The sequence below is a fragment of the Antedon bifida genome, chromosome 11 (genome assembly GCF_963402885.1).
Source record: "Antedon bifida chromosome 11, ecAntBifi1.1, whole genome shotgun sequence".
In the NCBI taxonomy this organism is placed as follows: domain Eukaryota; kingdom Metazoa; phylum Echinodermata; class Crinoidea; order Comatulida; family Antedonidae; genus Antedon; species Antedon bifida.
This window is the reverse complement of record NC_136236.1, coordinates 1,309,119-1,329,658: the sequence shown is the minus strand read 5'-3', so window position 1 is coordinate 1,329,658 and position 20,540 is coordinate 1,309,119. Positions and strand designations below refer to the sequence as shown.

The 20,540-nt window shown below is 35.2% G+C and overlaps 2 protein-coding genes across 2 annotated transcripts; both read right to left on the bottom strand.

Annotated features, from left to right (window-relative positions):
* Nucleotides 1–1,247: 1,247 nt before the first annotated feature.
* Nucleotides 1,248–4,357, bottom strand: LOC144855389 (uncharacterized). Its single transcript, XM_078713237.1, has one exon. The coding sequence runs from the start codon at nt 4,208–4,210 to the stop codon at nt 2,909–2,911; it is 1,302 nt and encodes a 433-aa protein (XP_078569363.1). The 5' UTR covers nt 4,211–4,357; the 3' UTR covers nt 1,248–2,908.
* Nucleotides 4,358–8,621: 4,264 nt separating this feature from the next.
* LOC144855867 (uncharacterized) lies at nt 8,622–10,773 on the bottom strand. The gene has a single exon (XM_078713819.1). The coding sequence runs from the start codon at nt 10,703–10,705 to the stop codon at nt 9,485–9,487; it is 1,221 nt and encodes a 406-aa protein (XP_078569945.1). The 5' UTR covers nt 10,706–10,773; the 3' UTR covers nt 8,622–9,484.
* Nucleotides 10,774–20,540: the final 9,767 nt, after the last annotated feature.

Genomic DNA, 20,540 nt, shown 5'->3' with positions numbered 1-20,540 from the left:
ATTGTGCTATAAAAATATGTTATAATCAATAGATTAGTAATTAACAATAATTCAACAACTCCAAACAAAATAAATCGTTTTGTAACTGGTAACAAAATAAAATAATGGAATAAATGAAACACATTTATATCATTTTTATTTTGTTCATCAAGTATAAATGTTAGAATGCCGTTAGCAATGTGTGCTAAGGTCAATAAGGTCAGTAGGATCAAACCGATTAAAACAAATTATTTTGCAGCTAATTGGAAATGAAAAACCAGATAGAAAAAAGTTATTTGTTGAACACTATGTTGACGGTTGCTTCACGCACTGCTTCATATGTAGGCCTATATATCAATGTAATGGCTAGGGCTTCATATGTAGGCATATACAGGGCAAGGGTATTCAATGAGCCCATTCCAATGCACTCACTCACACTTGAATTTATTAACGATATTATCAATTCAAGTAAACGTATTAGCCAGTGGCAATAATCAACAAATATAGGAACCGTATGATTGGTGTTGAATGGTGCCAATTATTGCACGATTGCGTCTCAGTACAGAGAACCAAGTCTATAAATATATATAAAGTGCACTTTCCACGAAAACACATGCAATTTTAATGAGGTTAATATAAGGAGTGGTGCCGGGAGGGGCAGGGACAAGACTGGTGATTGGGTGCTTTATCTTGCAATTGATACCAGAATATGAAATTAGCCAATTAGTAACTGTGTTTGATTGTAACTTGTGGAAAAGGCAAGGCCTAGGATGTACTTGCGTTTGAATTTTTTGTTGTTGAAAAGATTCCACAGTTACATATCATTAGGCCTAGTTCTATGAGAGTTGTGATGGATTTGGTCCACTTTGTTGTCGGGTTCTTATTACCTCCGTCGGTTTAGTAATATAAGCCTAGACACGTTACGTGTTTTATTTAAGTAGGCCTAATAACAGGGAAATCTCATTTGCTGAATTATACAAGTTGTCTCATTCGATGTTTTACTGTACACCATCCCCTATTCCACAATAAGAACGGTACATTTTTCAAATTCCCCCTTCTGTTAAATCACACTGTATTTTAACTTATTGTTGTCGTTTGAACTATAATAACGTATTGTCGTCGTCGTTTTCCATTTGTTTACGCATTCGCTATTTTATTCATAGTACTTCGTCATGCATGTATACTTCCGATATAAAAAGAAAAATACTAAAAATACAGAAAAATAAAACTCATAAAAACAAGTTTACATTTAAATAGAAACATCTTTATTGTCTCAGTCGATCAATCAGCCATAAATAATTCTATTTCACTTTTTTCACAAATATATATATTTACATTATAATAATGATAATTTTTCTCTTAATACTTTTAACTCAAAATACTGCAGAAACTTATAAGAATATACTATCTTTAAAGTAAGTCAAAACTAACGCGGCGGCGGCGACATATTGAGAATTTGACAATAGCATTTTCATTCATTACCACAATTGCTTTCTACATTCCAATGGGCGTATTGTCTTTATTGTACGTTGTTCAAGGTAGAGTACGTTTTTAGGGGAAGTATGTAGTGACCTTTCTATTAACTCCAATCCGTATTACTGAAGAAAAGAGGTAGATCAAAGTATTTATACCTTTAAAAGCAACCTATAGTTGAACATGACAATCGGACATTATGTAAAAATGTCAATATTAAACCACCATTGATTTAACTCAAGTTTGCCATTGAATTGCAATGTGTTTGTTGCTATACTATTCCCAACTATTTACTGTATTCATTGTATGCCCGTATCCTTCTATTGCCTTTACATTTCTTATCATAAATATCTTCTGGCCTAAACGGAAAGTAGAAAGCAATATATTTTTTTACTAAATTTTCATTTTTTTACTGCCCGACAAAATCAAGTTTGGGTCGACGCCAATCCATTGAATTTTTCTCTCTTATGAACCAAACTTATTTATTTTTGCAGAAAACAGGAATAAATTACGTGTTGCATGCCTAGGACAAAAAAAATAATAAGGTAACATACGTACATTACGCGTTATTACGCTAAAATGTACGTACACTAAGTATAATTGTGTTATAGTGTGCGTACACTTACGTAATTACGTTCAAAATGTGCGTATTTTAAGATAATACTTTCCAAGACTTTGCGTCTTAAATATACCCTTAATGAGTTGCTCAGTAACAATATTCCACATCATCCACGTTAATTCAACTTTAAATAATTCACACACTTTAACTTTTCAACCCCATTAAATTCACATATATCAACCTATGACAGCTAGTCCCTTGTGGCTAAATGCGACAAACTTTTCAATGAATTTAACAGTAAATGTTTTACATCGAAATGTTGTAGAACATACTTGCGATGTAATATCAAAATCAAAGTTGTTTAAGCACGGTTACAATTAAGGCTCTATGGTCAATCGTAAGATAAGTCAACTCTTAAAAATCTACACACCCAGTATGAGACAATCTCATGACCCAACATTCACTCTTACACTGTAAGTACACTTTTTTTTTTCGGTAAACGTGTTATGCGGGTGTCCGATTTTTATAGAGTTGAATGAAAATAGTTTAAATACATTTTTAAAATGATGTCTTATTTTAGATAAAAGTTAAAAACCATCTGTTAAGTTGAAAACCATGATCACTTGTATGCATTTAATCTTTTCCTCTAATCCATGACCTCACGTGTTTGTCTTTCTTTTAAACAATTTAAGCCTCGAGTTGTTTTCACGATTGTTTACTGTATTTCCAAACGCACCTTGTTTACTTCCAGATCGTTCTCTATCGTAATTCCCAGTCTATTAGCGCATTTTCACTTTGGTTAAACAAACTCGTTCGTTTCTCGTCTGTTCTTTGGTATTCTTTAAGCGCTATATTCATCATTACACTTCTATAACTAAATTGTTTGATTAGTTTCCTTCACGTTGCTCGTGGTTTTTGATAAGATACATAGTTTGAGCTATCGTAACTAAAACTAGAATCCTTAGGACAGCTATCAGGTAGTTTATCATAGTCTGAGGTTCTATAGTCTACAGCGATCATAGAACAAATGTTGATGAGTTTCGCTGCTGTTATTACACTAATCTCATCCATACCAGTGTTAATAATTTTATTAGAAACTACTCCAATAATTCGCGTTCCATACCTCCTTGTATTTAGTATGACTGCTGATCCTGAACTTCCTACTTCTGAATTACAGTCAACATTAAGTTCGTCGCCATTTCTTTTAAAATCTGTTAGTTCTACTCGGCAAGTTTTTTCTTTTTGATTAAATCGGCCACTACTAAGAGGATACCAGGAATAGGATAGCGTATCAGCTATAGATGCTCTTTTGTGGTTCTCAAGACCAAACGGAAGAAACTGCCGTTGTCTCGTCGCTTTTTCTAACTTTATTATTGCGTAATCATAACTTTTATGACGTTTCCTTTCTGACGGTGAGCTGTGACGTAACCATAAGTATGGAACGCGGATTGTTGAGATCTGCATGATTTTGAATCCGTGAACGTACGGGAGTAAAACTCTCATTGCATTGCAGTTAGGTAGAAAGTGCGACTGATTGTGAACGCAGTGAGCTGCAGTCAACACGTGCATGTTGTCAAGCAGGATCCCCGTACAACCGGATCTCTGACTTGACGTCACTCGCACGACATTTTTGTACGGAAACCTTAGCATCATTGACCTGTTTAAAGGAGTTTCAAAATTGTTTCTTCTGTGTCCAACCGATTTAGTTGGTATAACATGCTTTCGCCTTCCATTCCTCCTTCCACCTTTACCCTGCTTTCTACGTCCACCTCTTTTCTCTTCTGGAGATGGTAACACATTTGCGTCAATTCCTTCCAAATCAACTAGATCTACACTATTACGTTTTGTACGCACATTTGTGCTATCTTCTTCTTCTGATGAAAATTCTGTAATGATATCTTGTAGCCAGTCAAGGTCCTGATTCATAAATTCTTCATCGTTATTACTTTCAATTTTACGTAATAAATCCTCAATGGCGTCATATTTGTGCAATAAATCGTGCGTTTCTTCAACTTTTGAAACAAATGCATTCGAGTCCATTTCCAAAATTGTATCTTTTGTAACTTTGGTTGAAGTAGCAGCTGCAGAATCGGCTGCAGCAGCAATGTTTCTTAAAGCAGGAACTCCCTGACAAAAGTGCGGAACGTGTACCAGTACATGCAGTAACACAGCCAGAATGTGCAGAGTATTGGAATGCATTCTGTCGTCTGCTATGATTTCCAAGCGTCAAAAATCAGAAATGTTCTTATCTCAGTTTGTGTTTCGCTTTAATAACTGGTATAATTGAGGTACTGTGTTTAGGCACTGAACTCGTCTTTGTGGTTACGGTAACGGTTCGTCGACGGTGTTCAGTTCACTCTGTTCTGAAACATCTCAGTGAGTGTGTTCTGTTTTATAGTCGAATTGTTATTACCGGAAGTTAGTAACCATGTCACTGGCTACGATTCTTGTTTTATAGAAAGAAAAAAAAACTGATCGGTTGAGAGGATGATAGTATACGGTTCGTTGTAAGCGACTATAATTCAAACTGGTTGAGTGCGCGTGACGATTTGAAACCACGCCTCCTTTTCCCGCCACTCAACCGGATAAATCTAAATGAGTGTCTTCTTCGCGCATCAGTTTGACGTGTGTTCCTCATCCATTCCTGCTTCAGCTTCCAACCATTAACTGTGTACTGCTGCTGTAGCCTTTAACGTGTTTTAGATGCTACTGTGGATTTATGTGCGTTAGGTAACAGTACACAGTGAACGGATCGTGTGCGTGGGGATGCTTAAATCTACAAACTCGAATTTATGGAGTGTTTAACTAGAATTGTAATCTTATGTATCAATAATAAGTAAACGTTTCACTATTTACAAAGAGAAGCATTGACAAGCTCCAAAAGCATTATACTATCCCCTTATACCTTGGGGTATGTTTTCTTACCAAACGCTTGAACGGTACTTAAACTTTAAGCTTACACGCACTCTATTTATCCCTGCTCCCTTAGGATATGCTTCTTATGAAATACCTTCCATTCTATACACGTCGTTTTGTACTTTATACAAGGTAATACCGTAATAATTTACTCTTTTAAAAACAAATCTGTTTTCATTTTTCCGTTAGCACCGTGAAATCGTGTGTCTAAAAAAAACACCATCATGTTAAGTGTATTGAAAATATGATTAGCATTAGCATACGAGCCAAGTTTATACACTACTTACTTATGTAAGTTTAAAATAATCCCGTTGGACATTATTTGACGTACGCGCGCGTTAACTTTTGTGTTTCTTCCAATTGCTTTCTTATAATGCTTTTATTTTTATCCATAGTTGTACGTGCACGTTAACTTTGTGTTTTTTCAAATCGCTTTCTTATAATGCTTTTATTTTTATCAGTAATTGTACGCGCATGTTAACATTTGTATTTCTTCAAATTATTTTATGATGCTCTATGATCATCAGCATTTGACCGCGCGCGTTATCTCATCTTTGGTATCATCTCTTTTTTGATACCGTGTCTATAGGCTACATAGTATAATACCATTACTGTACATCCATCCGAGACAAAAGTTGAAATTGATGGAGGGCGCTATCACCATTTAAATTTCGTTGCTAAATCCTGAGGCTGGATTTTCTGATATGGATAGCAGGTCTTTTCATGTCAAGTTCGTTAATTGCAAATTCAATAACATTATTTATAGTAATCAAATCAATTACTTAAAAGTGACGTTCCTCTTTGACTGTGTGAGGGTGATTATACTTTTGCGTAAGAAAAATGATGTTTATTTTTGTACAGTCTGAACGTTACAAATAAATCGTATCGTTTTACGGATTACTAGAATGATTGCTAAACGATGGGTCATTAAAATCAATACACGTCGACTTGTGGTGGGCGGATTTTAAAATATCAATGAACGACGACGTAACTTAAATAAGGAGAATGGATGACGTATGCTTTTTATAATAATCTTAAAACCTGATCTTTAAGTAGTCTACTTAGATGTTATTATTTTTATCGTATCCTAATTTGAACTTATTGTTAACCGATATCGTGGTGGGTGAAACCAAGGTAATGTACGTACGAGCAATGCATGTACATGGTTTAGATTTTACATTAAAACAATAATTATATATTGATATTATATATAAATACAAAGGCAAGTTACTGAACCGCAATAAGTATCTTGGCTGTATTTTTAACTCGATTTGTATTTTTTGTGTCCTCTTTTAACGTTTTTATATAACATCTTGTTCTCTGTTTTATGTGATTTTATTCTTTTTTACTGTTTGTGCGACTATGTTTTTAGACAATTTTAATGTGTGTACTTTCAGCCAAAGTTTCAAGCCATTCATGAGTTTGACAATAAAGTTTATTGAATTGAATTGAATTGAATTGAACTTATTAAGTTCACTAAATAAGTATATTAAAAAAATGAAGCGTTATTTCAAGATGTGATAAGTGTTGGCAAAGATTGTATCATCAGTATTGATATTTGATTTATTTACCGTCTCGTATTTACGTCGGTAAATACGAGACTAGTCATATCACACCACTACGTTTTTATTTATTTATTTACACACTCGCCAATTATATGGATGGATTACACACTCGCCAATTATATGGATGGATAAACTATTTTGTAATTTATCATGTTTATAAACTAAGTCTCATTTGAAGCTTATGGAGTGGAGTTGAAAGAGTCGTGTGTTACAACCCTGGCACTATGTCAGGATTGAACCCTGGACCTTGGGATTGGAAGGCAAGCACATTAACTAAGCTACTATATATATTTTATAATAAAAATATTAGATGTATCCCACTGTATCACACTGTATCACATTGTATCACACTGTATCACACTTAATCGTTTTAACGTATCTTGTAACGTTATATTTTACGTTTGTATAAGTGATATCGTAATAACGTTACATTTATGTGTATGTATAACCGTTGAAATAACGTCCTATCCTCGTAATATACCGTAAATCTTGAACCTTTAACCTTTGCAGGCTTTTACACGAATTTAGGTTATACTCCTAATGCACGGTAACTCCCGATGATTAAACATGCATTCACACTTAGGCTGACCTAGGATTGCAACATTATAAGATAGCTAGCGTAATAACACTAGCATGTGATGGCAGGCCGCATTAAACACTCGTTTCTATGCGAGGCCACGTTTGCGCCAATTACTATTCAAAAAGTCTGTAAAATTGATCAATTGGCCAATAGGTACATCGTTTCAGCATCATGTGATCATTACATATTTTCACACATTAACATAACATTTTCATTCGATGTGAAATTACTGTCTTTGTCCAGTAGAGTGGTTTCATAAATTATAAGTATCATTTCATATTTCTCTCTAAGACATTGTTAGCAGTATATTATTATTAATGAAATATTTTTATTATTATCATTATCATTATTAATTGTTAATATTTTGTATTATTATTCCAAAAATGAATAAACTGTATTGTAAAAAATATTGAAATAATTGCTGGTACTCTGGAAAATAAGGATAAGCCTTTCAAACACTTTGAGTATTGTGTACGGATAGCCTATCATCAATATCGTCACTATTGTCATCATATCAAATCATAATCAATGATAACCTATTGTGTATCATTATCAAAATTATGCAATCAAAATTAATGATGGTTATTGGTAACCTTATGGAATCATGTAAAAATGATTATTATTTTTCCATTTTCGGTATTTTTGTTTTGTTTTATTTTTTTCAGTAACACCACCACGCATTGTTGTACCACGAGAATTAGCTTGCGCGCATCAGTTTGATGACGTCACACTTTTATGAAGTAGTCGTGATGATAATAATTATTTTCAATAATATTCAGTGCTATGAAATAATGCGGCATGTACGTCCACCAATTCCCAGGGGTGTTATAATCTCTGACATAATGTATGATGAGAACAAAGAAAGCCTTCTACTGCTGATGCTGCTGCATAGGTAGATGAGGAAACTTCATCTTTAGATTATTATGTACATCTGTCATGTACACAATTCCATTGTATTTAATGAATTTTAGTTTTGTTAAGATTGTTATTTTAAAAATGTCATTTATATTAAGATAGCGAAGAAGTGGACGCACGCGAACAATTATTGAAAATCATGGAACGCCCCTGTTTAAGTATACGCGCATTTTTTATATCGTGATTCTAAAGGAAAAAAGATGAATGTAGTTATTGTATGATATTGAAGACGATGGCGATTACACAGATAACAATGGTGACGATAATTGATCAATGATGCCGTTACTATGGTAACGACGATGCGCATCTCGCATGACTATTCACCCGTGTATATGTCCATAACGGAGCACCAGCAATCTGGGATGGTAATCCGTCTCGCCGCTCTTTTTTCAAAATGTCGTTCCCAATCCCCGAATCACATTTGTAAATAAGTCACAGTATTTAATATGAAATAAGTATGTTGTCTATGTTTATGCTAAACTCGTAAGAAAACATGATACTAATATAATGTCCCTAATCTTGGGATACATTTAGTATTTTTATTATAAAATAACTGTACGGATTCACACACACATGTTATTAATTATCTATTAATGATTTAATCATAATTATATATAATATTCATACGTTAAACAGATAACAATGAAAAGGTGTTGAATTATTTCACATGTATGAAATTATTTCATATTTCTAAAGTGCTGTATTAACTGGTGGTTGACACTTAATCGTTAAAAGCGGAAGAAGGTCACGTGACATTCAACCGTGGCCTTTCCGTTAATGCGTATTACATTGTCCCTGGACGAGCTCTCTAGACGAGCTATTGCTCCTTTAGCGGCCACCAATTTTAAGTGTCCGTAACACAACGAACAGTTGTTACACAACGCCTGATAATTCTGTTTAACAATCATATCTTAATTCATAAATCCATTTTTATTATATTCATATTGGTTTGAAACTTAAACTTAATCTACATTTCTCATATAAAAAATAAATATATAAAACTATCTATATTTATCAACTTATTAAATAGGATACAATCAAATAATTATAATAATTAAATAATCAATCATAAGAATAGAAAAACAAATAGATTAGCCATATTATATACAGATTCAATTCGTTTACTATTTACAAATAATACGCATTTCGTCACGCATCACGAAGTGACGAATTATAAACGCGCCGCGCGCACAAATTTATTTTCATCATCGTTTACACGCGCAGTATCGGAATATTCTTTCTTTACTATAACAACCGTGTTTAATATATTCATTTCAAAGAATATTTGATATAATATTTAAACATTGTTAAAAGAAGATTTTGAGATGGCTTCCATCAAGTCGAGATGATGAGGCAGAAAGCGAGGTGCAATTTGATGTCAACTTTGAATATCTTGATGATGTTACCGTTTCCATAAATCGTAACAACTTTTACACCCGATGTTCGATCAAATCAAAGTTTTCAATTCAATTTCTGTTCACTATTTTTGATCATCATTCATGATTTCTTAGGACTTTCTGACTTCGTTGAAAATGACACATAATTGGACTGTAGCAACTGGTGCTTCTTGTAGCCGTTTTTGCGGCACGTTTCAGGCAACTTAGTCGGTATATTTCGGTGCGGCAAATCACCCGCAATCATTGAACAAATATTCTTAACTTTGTTTGACGTTAAAATGTTGATAACTTCGTACTTTGAATGTCTATACGAAACAATGCCTGCGATGATGTTACCAGATCTGATAGTGTTCATAAATACAGCTGAGCCGGAGCTGCCCAGTTCAGAGTTGCATTTGGTCATCAACCGGTTGCCAGCTTCCAAGAAGCCATTTTTCGGAACCTTACAAGTAGTCTTTACCGGTAAAAAGCTGCGTCCACTTCTGAATGGATACCAAGTGTACGAGACATGTGTAGCGATTCCGTCTTTAAATGTCCCCATCCCAAATTTCACGTTATCGGTGGATAATACGGGACGATTTTTCGTCGATAATGTCAGAATCGCATAATCGTAATTTTTCCAGCCTGAGGACGAAGAGCGAAGCCATCCCGTAGGTACGCGCGCAGTCGTAATGTTGTAGATGATAAAACGAATTTTACTAGGCCTGTTATTAACAGCTGTAACTCGCATATTGTTATTCCGTAAATGTACTGAAAAGTTTTTACCATCGTGAATACAGTGAGCAGCAGTGAGGACATGTTGGTTGTCCAGCAAGTATCCTGTGCATCCCGGCGATTGGAAAATAGATGCCCCAACACGTACAGCGTTTTTGTACGGACTTTTCCTCAGTGTGGTTATGTTCAAATAAACGTTTTTCACTTTTTGGTCCTGAGAAGAACCTTGCCTTGACCGCCATTTGCGGTGGTGCCTGCGTCCGCTCTTTGGTCTGTTTGTATGTGTGTCTGTATTGCTACGTTTCCGCCTGCTGCTGGATATCCTGCCAAATCCTCCAGAGCTGTTGTTATGCTCCATGTGTTTATTTATCAGACTACCAGCGAAAAATTGCAATTTAGTTTCTGTTTCCCGGTCATCGACGAGTAATTTGTCGAGTTTTCTCATCTCAACAAGAATATTTTGTGACTTTTTCCCAGAAAGTTGTGTCTCAGAACTTACGTTTACAGAATGTGGATATTCCCGAAAGGTTGCTACTGTTGATCCTGCAATAAAACATGGAGTTACACAAAGCAAAACCAGCATAATAGAATAACGCACAACAGACATAATGATGAGTATTTCGCGCCAAAATCTATGTCGTCTGCTGATAGTGATCGTTAGTAGTAGCACTTAGGATGAACGTCGGAACGTATCTAGCCTGCTACAGTTTAGCGTGTAGCTTATTATTATAAAAGCATCGCTTGTAAGATGTCGTTGATTGGAGGTCTAAGCCTTACGGACCCGCGAGATTTGACTATGATTTATGTGAAAAAACACAGTGACTGTAATGTAATATTTAAACCACGCCTGCTTTAGTTTTAAAAAGCACTCAGGAAATCCGTACTACCTGCGGCGGAGGTATACGTACCTCGCCGTAACAAAACATTAAACGCAATTTATAAAAATCATAATTTCTAGTTTTGTGCAATTTATAACTTGTAGCGGACATTGGCACTAAAGTATTATTCCACTATTACAACCTCGCGTGACAAGATACAATACGTTCGTTAGGTGTAATAACCATCATCAAATGAATAATAGATATTGAGATAAATAAAGATAACAAAGATACTTTGTGCTTATGTAGTACTTGAGGGTGTTGACGATGCTTAATTCGTCGGAAATGAATATTATAGCAGTATAATATAACTAATACAGGATGCTATCAATTTGGATGAAAATCACAACACATCTTAATAAAATTCAGATCTGAAAAGTACAGTTAACGTTCTGTAGATGGTCCCTTTGATAGTGACACCTCTTTCCTTTTTTTGGTAGCGGTTCGAGTCAAATGCACTGCCTGGTACTGTGCACATTACGGTACTGGTAGTGCAGCAAATTATTGTCCATTTTTGCGGTACTACTTGTACTTTACTGTGTAAGTGCGTACATTTAGTGTGCGTACTATTATTACGGTATTTTTAAAGTGCGTACAATGTGTACGTATTATTATGGTACTGTTAAGTGCGTACAATTTGTGCGTACTATTAATGTTATTGGTAAAGTGCGTACATTTAGTGTGCGTACTATTATCGGTACTGTTAAAGTGCGTACAATTTGTGCGTACTATTAATGGTACTGTTAACGTGCGTACAATTGTACGTTATTGCATGTTATTACGACGTCACTGTTAACAAAAGTGCATTTCTCTATTTTAAGGAATAAGGTACAGTAGGCCTATAGATAGATTGTGGTCAGAATTTATAGTGAGCTAGGCAGCAGCTAATTTGAATTGTAAATTTGAAATTCACTTTGCTTTAGTAGTAAAATGTGTTTTTCTTCGAAAAGCATCGTATAGACGCTTTTAATTCCGGCTGTTCCTCTATCTTCCAAGAATCAAATCCGTTGAGAGTAGGTAGAATTTATACGGCAATATTGCTAATGCCTAAGAATTTTCATAAAGTGGAAAATGGAAAGACGAATTGCCGTCTTACTTCTCATTTATTCGGGGTTAACCAATCACCGTTCAACTTGTACAATTAATTAAATGCTTATATTACGTGTACTTTTTGAACAATTTGCCGTCTTTTCTTCGTATGTTGAGTAATACAAGACAATTCCATCAACGTGCGACAGGTTGGCAAGAGGACGAAGAAGAAATGAACCGTGTAAATTCAATCCAACCTGACAAGCCTTAAGCTGCAGCATGCCAACGAACAATGATGCCTACAAAACCAACATCATTTTAGCCTGTACACGTCACGCGCCTACAAAAATTGGTATCAGCATTGAACGCGCTCGTTTAAAATTATTACACGCACGCATATCATAATATGAACGCACGCATTTCAAGATGCGCGTTCTCTTCGTGGTACAGATCATAATAAACCGGCCCATGGCGAGGTAGACATTTTCCGCTTTAATGATTTGACAATTGATTAAAGCTTCTAGGAATAGTTATTAATTTATACTAAAAAAACAAATATTTCGTAGAAAGTCATGACAAATAACCCAGAATACATGAAATATTAGGCTTCATTTATCAACATTTATACTGGAATATTTCGAAACTACAACCACGAGCATGTTGTTTTGTAAATTTTAATGAAAATCGCTTTAAAAACAAGTCAATATAGTTCAAAACAAACATAAATTATTATTATATGAAGCAACGTACATCAAAGTGGTTATAAGAAGGGGAAATTCTTGTGGATCATCATCAGGACGAATAGGTCTACTTGCGTACGCGCGCACTTACGCACTAAAGTGGTTTGCGCCATGGGTGCGTGTCTCAAAGAAAGACATGGTGATACGTATTTCAATAAAAACTTTTATTTAAAAGTAATCACTTTTATTTAAAAGTAATCCACGTCTAAGATGCATTTTAAAAGAAAACAGTGACATACCGTAACTTATAAGTTTGAGTATTTTTATTTTGTTTTTGTTCAAATTCCCCCTCCGCCTTAGCTCTTCCTCCATCTCTGGAATTTACCGATTTTCAACAATTTTATAGATTAAAAAATTAAAAGCCACTTTACTTCGTAGTAATGATTTACACAACGGTATTATAACGCAAATCAAAAAAACCGGCTTCTTTAGCTTTTGATTGTTAGCGTTTTTGATGTGACTGCCTTGAGGGCGCCATGGGTGTTGTGTTTGTCGAGAGATTGAGATAACAGAAAAAATCTACAAGAAAAATAAAATAAACAAAAAATATTTCTTACTAAAAAAACGCCGCTCGCTCGTAACAGTTTTAAAGATATATTGTCCCCCTGAAAAATATTTTTTATTTCAATATTTTTTTTTTAATGTGTCATTTTATTGTCATGTCAGAAAGCTATTAGCAGAAAACATAACATTGACAGTTACTCATTAAAAAGTTATTAAGTTAAAAGTTTATATTTAGTTAAGAAAAACAACTATCTTGCGGTATCGCACAAAATAAGTCTAGCGCCCTCTATACTATCACCGCGTTAGTTTCTCTTGCGGACAAGAGAACGAAGACCTGAATAAAACACACATAATGTAATGTATTGAATTGCGATATATGCTATTAATCGTCATTTATCAAATTTTATATTTCGCATAAAATTCGTTTAGAAATTCATATATCGACCGTTTTTAACAAAATGAGATCTAAAGAGAACTTAAGTCTGTCTCAAAAGTTTAAGATCACTAAACTTTTCGAAAACCAAATGTTTTTTGTAAGCGATATTTGTATAGTAATAATACTATATGTGGTATTTCAGTCATTAAATGTTCATTTTATTATGCCTACATTTTGAAATCGCATCGACGACTAGTTGATTTTCCAGGAAATTTTAATCATATCTAAAGCATATATATAAATATATATATATACTTCAATTTAAATTGTCCATAATAGCTTTTGAATTATGTAGATATTAATACTATATTAATGTAGAAATTATTCAATCCTCCATTAACCGACAACTACAATTAGACGAATTGATATTCACTATGAAAAGAAGAAATTCCATTCTCAGGTCATGTTGCTAGGTTACGGAAATCACTGACTGATGACGTCATAGATCTGTTGAGTTTAGACGTGTGTGAAAGAAGGTCTATAGTTGTACGAGCAGGTGATGTGCCGTAGATGAGGTGTACTCACTCGATTGATGTTGCCGATTTGATATACGTAGGTGAGTCGTTGGAAAGGGATCGCGCCACCGGCCTTGGGGGCGCCAATGTTGGGACGTGTCCACACACTAGTATTGGGGTAATATTACTTTCGTAAATTACATTGTACGTTATTAGATATAGATGTTTGGCTTTAGTGTAAATTAGTAATTGTATGTAGTAAGCGATTATTTCAAGGGTCAAGATTGTTTGTTCAAGTGTAGGAATCAATATAGACTAGTAAATAATATATCATATAGATTTAGGATGGTAGGCCTGATAAAGCTTTGATATAAGATGATGATGTGGAGGAGGAGATGCTGGTGGCCGTGCTGGTGGCGGTGGGGTGCGAGGATGATTGTAATTTGATGGATGAAAGAAGTCAGTGGTAGCGGTTTATTTTTGTGGTAAAGGGTAAACTATTTAATTTTTCATAATAATGAACAGATTGATAAATATCTGTATTAAATATTACAAATATTTTGCTCACGTTTTCAGTACATATTGTATATGCAGCGTGCATTGCATCCTTGAATCACAGCAGCCGACAGATATCATTTTGATATGTTAATCACTGGTTCCAGTTGATTAACATGCCCATGACCCAATCAACGTTATAACGCGTGGTTCACACTAGGACGCGCAACGCAAGGACGTAACGCAGCGTAAGTGATTTGACCAATCACACGCGATGGATTATTTGAACAATGGCTTGTCATTGGTCAACTCGCTTGTGTTGCGCAAGTAATTTGACAAGCGATGAATTAATATTCGAACTGTTGCTTGTGCTTACTTCATCGCGAACATCTGATGGTTTAGGTAGGCCTACAGAAGGTCTCACAACGCTGATAGATGTGTTTAGTCCTACAGAAGGTCTCACAACGCTGATAGATGTGTTGAAATATACGAAATGCTAATTTCTATTGTGTGGCGCCAGTTCAGCAATTATGGAGATGCGTATAACAATTGCAATTATGCTAAGCCTTTGATTCAATTAAGATATAATAGCGTAGCTAGTAAATTGGTAGCACACTTAACGAGAATAGACAGATTACAGTTGTAGGCCTACTCAGTAAACATGCCTCGCGAAAGTGTGTAATATTCGTGCAACACTCGAGGACCAGTATATGAGTATAGAAGTGCAGACAAAAAATGGGAATCTTCCGGGCCAAAGCATGAGTGTATATATATAAATTTGTAATTTAAAAAAAACAATATAGTATTAAATTCAATCGAACAAACATTGAACGCACACGTAATACAAGCTACCGTCGTCATTTGAAAGCGTGCGCGCGCGTTAATTGGGTGATGACAAATTGCCGAGATATTTTCTAGGTATACAAGATTTGCTAGGCAATAACCATCAATATCGCCATACATATGTCACAATGATTTACGAAATAATTAACTTTGAATTAACAGGAGCCGTGCGTATGACGTGTTCTTTTACACACATTCAATCTCAATAAATTTAAACATGAATGGAAGATTAAACGCTAGATAGATGTGTATATCACCCTAGAGAATTCTTTAACCCCATTCTTCAATCTGTCAATCGAATAGTATGGAACGCAAACAAGGACAGAATTATTTGAGTTTGCGCTATAATGATTGGTTCTCACTAGGACGTACGCGCAACGCAAGTGAGTTGACCAATCACAAGAGACAGTTCAGATGATTCATCGCTTACGTCCTTACGTCATCTTATAGGAAACGTTTGCAGTACTCTGCGCATATTCTGTTCTTACGTATGTATGGCGCGCCAAGCTGTCATTTATTCGGAAATAAAGATATCTTAGTTTCAACTACTATACGTACGCTTGGATTTTGCAGTAGCTTGTCCATTTAGCGCTTCATACAAAGTATATAACAAAATGAACTAATCAACTCCGCAGGCTAATTTAAATAGAAGGTTAAAAGTGCATTGAACGCGGGTATATTCGTTACTTAACGTACCAGGCCTACACGTCTTCTTAATTGCATCCGTAAATTTGCTTACAGGCAATTTTCGTGACTTTTTAACGTATTCTTCTCAATACACTTTAATAAAAAAATCACGTATAACCATATAACGCTTTCTGTCGCTTTAACCTTTGACCTTACATGTATGCTGGTTACGTAATACACTCGGTTACTATTCACAAATGGCAAAATGGATTAAAATTAAATTTGACATAGTTTGTGCGGTCATTCACAATATTATTGATTTCAAAAAATAAAATACTATACGCTAAAATAATCTATACGAAACCTAAAATCTATAAGCCATGAAAAAGATAGGAGATAGCTACCGGTACTGTATATGCACGTTAATTTTCTAGACAGCAGAATTTTGTTGGCTAGATTAAAAATGATCACATTTGGTTTTCTTTTACAAGATGGTCGTGTAACATTAGCTAATTTCAAAGTCTGTTTATGAGAGATGTAGATATTTGTTGTTATGCACACGATGTGTATATAAGAATTACCTATGCTTAACATAACCATATTTCTGAAATTACATCGCGTTCTTTTGGGATCATTGCTTTCAAACTAGTTACCTGGTTGCCATGGTTATCTCGTTATTTTGTGCGCGTTTTATTAGTTGACGACTCTCTGTGGATGTTTTCAAATATTGCAATTTGTACGTTCTCTCGTACGGCAACGATTTTAATGTATATATTTCAGATTTGTTTTGTATTCGCAGATTTATCTATCCATCTTTTTCATCTACCGTTCCGACGCGTTACAACATGAAATAAGACGCTGTATGTAAACACGCGTGTTCAAATCTTGATGATAATTGTACGGCTTTTGCACGCGCGCGTCGACTTTGTGTTCTCTCTAGTAAGTGTGAATTTAAAAGTAACTTTTCAGAATATGATAAAAAATGTTCATGTAAGGCCTATATACACACATACATCGCTTATTTAACGAGAACCAATTTATACTATTTCATGATATGCATTTTATAATAAATCGCTTACGACTTTTAAATGTATCCACGTAAAATATGAACGAAGTAATTCGACGGTGTACAGGAAAATATTCAACAACAACTGACACTATAACTTACACGAGGTTAACAAGAAAAGCTCGCAGTATGTATTTCTCACAATTTTAGTGTAAATTCTAAAATAACGAAATATTCATTTAGAAGCCATGATTACAACGTTTACATTTAATGTTTTCGATGAACGTCACAAACAGCCACGTCACGTCAGGGAAGAAAATTGATGTTGTTTATTCCTAATCATTGATGGTTGTAAAATATTTCTGGTGATCTCAGCAATCAATCAATCAGTTTGCAACTGACGTTCCTAGCGTTTGTTATTGCTTTGCGCGTGATAATATTATTAGGCTACGTACCCCCAAGGTGGTGGTAATTTTGGGATGGGTGTAGAAATCGGTACGTTTACAGACCTTGTTTAAGCGTGGTTCCCATTCGACGCAACGCAAGGCCGTACGCGCAATGCAAGGACGTACACGCAACGCAAGCGAGTTGACCAATGACAAGCCACTGTTCGTTGCGTCGTCACCAGTGGGAACCAAGCTTTAGGTAGTAGCAAATCGAAAGTCTTTATAGTGTGAATGTGCCATCCTGCAATTGTTGTTGTGACAACAGTTTTACTACGCGGTTTTACGGTTCTCTACTTTATGCTCCCAATATATAAAAAAAGAATATACATAAAATATTATGATTTAAAAATAATCCAATTTACACTCGTTGGATCTTGATATCTTATAAGACAGCCAAAGTGTCTAGGCAATAATCGAATTTAAAATGTCAGAACATATCGAAAACATTAGCGAAGAACCGAACCGTTTGTGATTTACCAACGTGAAATCTCGGTAACTTCAGTCGAAGTGTTAAATTTTGGATATTAATGATAATGTTGTATAATAATACATATAATAAAAACAAAGAACGCGCGCACGATAAATCCAATGTCTTTCTATTACTCATTTCGTGTTGTTATAATTTATTTTGTCAGGTTTGTGTTGCCATACATTATTATAATGTATTTTGTCATTTACGTGTTGCCATACATTAATGTATTTTTGTCAGTTGTGTTCTGTCATGCATCATCTTTGTCATTTAGGCCATGTGTTAATATTTTATCGTCTCAGATAACATTATTACATTTTAAATTTCATCTACCATTTTGGTATATTAAATTTGATTGATTTTTTTAAACATGTTTTTTTCTCTTATCGCATTTCATAAACATAATGATATTGTAAAAAGAATTCGATATAACGTTAGACGGTTTCGTTCACAATGTGTTAACACGGTCCGACTCTAGATGCCTAAACTAGGTAAGACTATCGTATGTATACGAGGTGACGGTAGAAATGTAGAACTTCTATTAAGGGGACACTTTCCGGACCCAAAAGAGTGTGTGTATAGCGTTCAAATAAACATTTGTTCCTTATCGCTTACCGTACGTTTACACAGACGAGCGGTAACGGTAAGCGGAAAACCGCGTAGCTTGTCCCACGTAGAATCTGTATCTAATATCCTGAGAGGAAACCGCCCGTCGGATCCGCTCAGTCATAATGAATAATAACATAGATTCTATATTTGTATTACCGTTACCCCTCGTCGGTGTAAATTGGCCTTAAGGGTATATCTAGAATAGGGGTGTTCCAATAGACAGTTTCTACTTTTATATGTGTGGTGGGGTTCACAAATCAGTATGTACCTTCAGATCTGATGATGCAGACTATCGGGTCATTTGGAAATTAGAAAAATTCATAAAATGCATTCCTATTATTATTGATATGCAGCTCAAGTCAATTCAATATATTGTACAGTCCATAAAATTATCTTGTGAGATATTAGGTAAAACTGTGCGTAATTCACAAAATCTGATATACGTGTGTGTTTTATATAATTCATTTTCCACTTTTGTATGTATAATGGAATTTAAGTAACTGTAAATGTTAATTAAGTTTTCACGTGGTCGACTAAGTTCCATTAGCGTCGGTTAATTAGATACAGTACGCGCCTTTATTATGCTCATTAGTAAGAAATATATACAATTATTCTGAGATGATAATTCATCCCATTAGTTAATACCAAGTGAATAATTCGTCATTCGCTATGACCATCACAATGACACATTTAGAACGCGCGCGTGCGTCACGTGAGTTTCTCTTCGCAATGTGCACGTGACTTGATTTTTAAGCGTTTTTTTACACTATGACGCAACGCAAGGACGTAAGAGCAACGCAAGAGCGAGTTGACCAATGACAAGCGAAAATTAGAATAACCCATCGCTTGTGATTGGTCAAATTACTCGCGTTGCGTTCTAGGGATCCAAGCTTTACCCATCCTGGTTCGATCGATTGCACCACACTGTTCCATGATGCAGATATACATCCAAACTTGTCGGGCTTAATGACTATTAGGAAATACCATTTAAAATCAATCCATTGGGGGAAACCTTTGTCAGTGGAGTCTGCCCCTTATAATTAAAAACACACTGGAATACTGATTTACAAAGACAGGCCATTTCCGAACCGTGGGTCAAGGTCCTCTTGGTCAGTTCGTTCGGACGGCCGACGAGTGCCCTCATGATGACGTCAATGTGGGATACGAACCCGCCTTGACAAGTATGCCTTTCAATTTCCAATCTTTCGACGCGGAAATTGATTAATACCAAATTGATCATTCCTCTGCGCATCCATGCTGAGCGTGCGTAGAATGTCTTTTCGACTCAACAGGCGTGTAACTAGTGCGCATTAACTCTCAAGAGGTCTATATCATGATGTCACCGCGTATTCGATGGTTGGATGATGGGATCAGAATAGGAAATTGTAGCCATCATCAAAATACGTACGGTGATGTATGTCGTATGTCGTATTCTTAGTAACACATCCGCACATTATAAAAAGGCTCTTTTTAATATTGCTTGATGATTGAATTGACGTGTTCAAAGTAAGGTTACGAATGCCTTGGATTGACTGACTAATTCTGGATTAAAAGTACAAAATATATTAATAATTGAATGTTCAAATTGACCGTTGATTAAACCGTGGGGTGATAAGGGATGACACCCGGGACATTCAAACAGAACATTGATGGCATATATACCATATATATACCTCAAGGTAAGGAATGGAACTGGACATGGTTGTTGCTATACCAAAGTGTGCGCCCGTTCTTAGTTGTATTACTTTTTTCTCGGGACTTAAAAACAATGCATCGATCTCATCTAATAAAGTATTAAGATTGTTTAGGAATTGGATTCGACCTGACGAGTTATTTTTTGTTGACGAAAATGTGAAACGTATGTTGATATAGATTATTACTACATCAGGTATTAGGTAAAAATAA

What these genes read in the sequence shown, in the direction of transcription:
- LOC144855389 (XM_078713237.1), bottom strand. Translation starts at nt 4,210, where the DNA reads ATGCATTCCAATACTCTGCACATTCTGGCTGTGTTACTGCATGTACTG.
- LOC144855867 (XM_078713819.1), bottom strand. Translation starts at nt 10,705, where the DNA reads ATGTCTGTTGTGCGTTATTCTATTATGCTGGTTTTGCTTTGTGTAACT.